The sequence below is a fragment of the Nicotiana tabacum genome, chromosome 23 (genome assembly GCF_000715075.1).
Source record: "Nicotiana tabacum cultivar K326 chromosome 23, ASM71507v2, whole genome shotgun sequence".
NCBI classification, from domain to species: domain Eukaryota; kingdom Viridiplantae; phylum Streptophyta; class Magnoliopsida; order Solanales; family Solanaceae; genus Nicotiana; species Nicotiana tabacum.
This window is the reverse complement of record NC_134102.1, coordinates 2,882,635-2,886,974: the sequence shown is the minus strand read 5'-3', so window position 1 is coordinate 2,886,974 and position 4,340 is coordinate 2,882,635. Positions and strand designations below refer to the sequence as shown.

Genomic DNA, 4,340 nt, shown 5'->3' with positions numbered 1-4,340 from the left:
AGAAGGCAGCATTTAACTTTAATATGATCTGGACTTCTCCAAATCCAATCAAAGTGATGCAAATGAAATAATTCTTTTGATTCCGTTCAGAGTTTTGAGCAAGTTGAATGGCTCTATATATTATTGATAGAAGAGCTTTTCTCCCTAAAAAATTACAAGCTAACACAATCATAGTTCCCTTGTAACAGCTGTAAAATTAATTCCTTAACAATCCTGTGTCCTACACAAAACATGAATATGCGTAGTACAAGGGAAAAAGAAAATGGATCAATTAAAGTTTGATTTGAACCTGACACGCGATGCAAAATCATGGCAAAGGACCTTTTCGGTGGCTGTTTCTCCCTTGACCAAACTCAAGAATCAAGATTAACCTTGAAGAATCCTCAACAAGTATCTTCAGTACCAACTTTCACGGCTGAAATCGCTAGTTCTTGCACACACCTACGTCACAAAATGAAACCTTACTTATTTTCAAGTCATTTAAGAATTCTTAGGGTGGTTGTACTTGGTTTAAACAGAGTATTAATGAACATAGCTGAAGGTATTCAATATTGCAATGAAGACATAGGCAAGTGTACATCAAGATCACGATATCATGATATGGAAAATTCTCAGTAAATTCTCAGGAAGAACACAATCAGCAGAACATTCAGTAACTTCTTTTAATTAAAAGATATATGCTTGTGTAAGAGTAAGCAATAAACAAATATAACAAAAAGTGGAGAATCTAGAGACGTACGAGGAAAGATGAGATTTGGAACCCTCAATGTCATTCTTTGTGGGCATAACTGATACGAATATTTCTGCCATCCAATAACTGAGAAGCATAATAAACAAACTGTAAGAGCAAATATAAGAATAGAAGTAGAACTTATGCTATTCTGCACTTACCTGACCGTCCATTTCCTTCAAAGCCTTGCTAGCTGCAGTTTCAGAAGTGAACTTCACGAACCCATATCCTTTGGATTTTCCACTTTTATGATCGCATATTACTTTTACTGAAAGTGGATAAGCTTATACCTCCATATAAAAGCAAGTCATAATAACAAAGTGAACTATTGGCATCCGCACATTACCTTCAATTATCTCACCATGTTGCTCAAAAGCATGTTTGAGAACAGGTTCATTGGTATCATAACAAAGCCCTGAAAGAAATCAGATGTCATAGAAAGACGGGTTATTGACTCAAACTGACTCATTTTGACCAAAGATATCATATTAACATTGATCCAAGAAACTTTCTCCTTGACATTGTCATTCTGTTTTTAGATATGACAATAAGGTGTTCATCTGGATTTGATCATAAATGTAAGCAAAAAAAATTTGGTCTTTGGGTTCCTTATATACTGTCAAACACTTCGGAATGCACATACTATCTCAACTCATAGAAGTGAACAACGGCAAGACCATCATCCAACAGCATAAACTTTGATGGGAAATAACCATGTGCAAACATGTGACAGCTAATCCATCATTAGCGCTTAATCTTGGTTATGCTTTTGCTCACTTAGCAATATAAAATGCAATTGTCATCCAAGGAGCACTCTCTGTCATGTCATTGGCTGACCCCCTCCCACCCCCACCCATTTTTCCCCCTTCGAAGCAAATCGTGTCTTTCATATTTAGTGACCAGAGAAAGAACCTAACTTTAACGCGATCCAGGATTTTAGTTCATTAAAGGTAGTACACCGTTGGATATATGGTAGGCGCACGCCACAAGTTTGAAACTAGTTGTTTAACCAAGTCTGGTATTTAAGAGGAGAAAGGTAGATGGCCGGACTCATTGTATCCGAACCTCAAAATTGAAACAGCGGATTTCATGATCATTAAACAAAAACCCAACTTTAAAAAACATTAAGAGAATTTGCATATTGACTCTGGATAATATTAGTGCAACCTTCTCTACAAACAAGAGACAAGAAACTGCCAGAGTCTTTTATTTCACTCACATAAAACTTTGTAAGAGTGAAAATCTTTAACATGAAAAGATCAGTGATTTTTCAAGAATGAAACTATTACATCAACATTCAGGAAGAAATCAACTAAGCACAGCGAGACACGAGAAGCGATATTTATCTTCGCATGTATTTGGTAGTCAAAAAAGGGACTCTTCTAAGCACAAATCCTTTAGTAAATGACAGGACAATCTCTGCACTGACGACATACAATAGCAGGGAACTTCAAATCCTACAACAGTTATGATTCAGTCCCAAACAAGTTGGGGCCGGCTATATGAATCCTTACTAACCATGTTACTCCATTTAAACTCAAATCCTACTTTAACAAAAAAGGGAGCTAATTATTGATATCAACTTTCATTTTTCATACGACATTCCTATCCCATTAGAAATATTGCAGCATTAAAGCTCGCCCAACTGTTCAAAAAACATTCTTTTGGAAATGTCAAGATGCAAACATGACCTTCGTGAGCTTCGCACAACTACTCCCAAGTCCTAATAAAGGATAAAGGCTGCAATCAGTTGTTGTGGCGGAGCCAAGAATTTATACACGGGGATTCAAAAAAAATAGATTGTTTTGAGATTTGAACTTGTAATCTAAAACAATTTTTGAACCCCTTTGCAAGTCTACGAGCATTGAGGCATAGTTGATTGATATGGAAATAAGACACAAAAATTCGAATTTATTGGCAAAAGTAGTCTTCCAGGAAAAGGTAATACATGACAATCAAGTGAAAATGGTCAACCAAATTGAGCAATTTTGTCATCTTTAAACTTTTGGATTAATATTACCCCGCCGCTAGGAAACAGTCCCGTTTTTGCCCTTGACCCCTAATGAAGCTCCAAACTGAGGGTAAATTTACACCATAGTTAGAAGTTGTTTTAGACATTTTCTCTCGCACAATTTGGACACATTTGAGTTCACACATTTCACGTTGGAGCTCTGTCAAGGGCAAATACGAGAGTACGCTAACAACAAGAGTGTGAATGGACCAAAAATATAACAGAAGGCAAAATTGAGCAATTTCTACCAAGGGCGGAGCTACCCCGGTACGGGTTTGGCCGAACACAGTAGCTATGTTCGAAACACTGTATTTGTCTTGTGAAATTTATTGAATATGTACTAATTATTAATTTAGAAGTCAATAACTTTATTAGAACTCCAAACTCATAACGTTCAAATACCGGCTCCGCCTCTTATTTCTAACAGTACCAAATTTGAACCTTTTCCCTTAACACTATAACACTCCTATGGAAACGCAATGTTAATCATGATATAAGCAAAGAAACAGAATCATAGAAAGTCAGAAAAACAATTCAACAATAGATTCTAAACACAGTATTAGTAAAAATGGAAGTAAGAGAGACCTCCAATGAATAATTTACTGCAAGAGTGGCGTGAAGTGATCATTCTAGAAAGTAGGGTTTGATAATTTACAAAGAATCCATTTGCACGTTGCATTGGAAGCTTGAAAGTTTTTGCTTTACCCTTCCAATAAGCTGTATTCTTGAGCTGTCAAAGTTTTCTGTTTTATGGTTTTGGAGCTGATGAAGTGGGCCTTTAAAGATGTAAAGTGGGAATTGCAAATAGCCGGTAATATTAACTATTTACTTTTTCTGATATGGAAATAAAATTAGAAATAGCCTCATTTACAACTGTTTATTAAAAATTAGCTACATATTTAAAAATAATTAAAATTTAGTTTTTTTTATATAAAAATAAAATCTGAACAAAAATACTTAAAAATTCGAAAAAATTCCAACATAATATGTTGGAGTTCGAATTCTTTACATATGAGATTCTAGCATAATATGCTGGAAATTTATACGTAGGAGCTCCATAATCCAGTATATTATACTAGAACTTTTCTTGTTTCAATAAGGATATTTTGTCCAGATTTTATCTATGCATTAAATATTAGCTATTTTTCAATGACTTTGCAAACGCTAGCTATTTCTTAAGTAACAGTCCGAAAACTGGCTAGCTCGTGCAATTTTGACAATATTAGTTTTAGTGTATGTGTGTTGCACGTGTATATAGTGTCTATCAATTAAACATATATACATCGACATTAAAATAAAATACAATATTTATTTAAATGATAAAAATAATTTTTCTCATAGTAATTGTATTAAATATCTTATGAACATGCATAGATGATGAATTTAGTTAAATTAGATGTATGTTATTTTATAATTATACATATCTTTTAATATAATTTATAAATATGTTAAATTCTATCTCACCTGACATCTCTTTATGAATACATTTTAGCTTTTACTATTTCATCCTTATTTCTTAAAGTTTGCATTTAACCAATTTAATTCTTAATACTGCAAATGATTTTATTTTATATGTTGATTTCCTTTATTGCCGATGGT

General features: G+C 33.8%; 1 protein-coding gene across 1 annotated transcript; it reads right to left on the bottom strand.

Moving 5' to 3' along the window:
• LOC107783971 (glycine-rich RNA-binding protein 4, mitochondrial-like) lies at nucleotides 1-3,511 on the bottom strand. Its single transcript, XM_075246469.1, has 5 exons — nucleotides 3,327-3,511; nucleotides 1,077-1,145; nucleotides 892-998; nucleotides 740-817; nucleotides 1-441 (listed from the first exon to the last, which is right to left on the bottom strand). The coding sequence occupies exons 1-4, from the start codon at nucleotides 3,418-3,420 to the stop codon at nucleotides 770-772; spliced, it is 318 nt and encodes a 105-aa protein (XP_075102570.1). The 5' UTR covers nucleotides 3,421-3,511; the 3' UTR covers nucleotides 1-441; nucleotides 740-769.
• Between the last annotated feature and the right edge of the window lie 829 nt (nucleotides 3,512-4,340).

Bases quoted from the DNA above. Each gene is read 5' to 3' on its own strand.
- LOC107783971 (XM_075246469.1), bottom strand. From the start codon at position 3,420: ATGCAACGTGCAAATGGATTCTTTGTAAATTATCAAACCCTACTTTCT. The intron at 1,146-3,326 runs GTCTCTCTTACT...GATTTCTTTCAG, and splicing joins CAGTAAATTATTCATTGGAG to GGCTTTGTTATGATACCAAT. The intron at 999-1,076 runs GTAATGTGCGGA...ATCCACTTTCAG, and splicing joins ACATGGTGAGATAATTGAAG to TAAAAGTAATATGCGATCAT.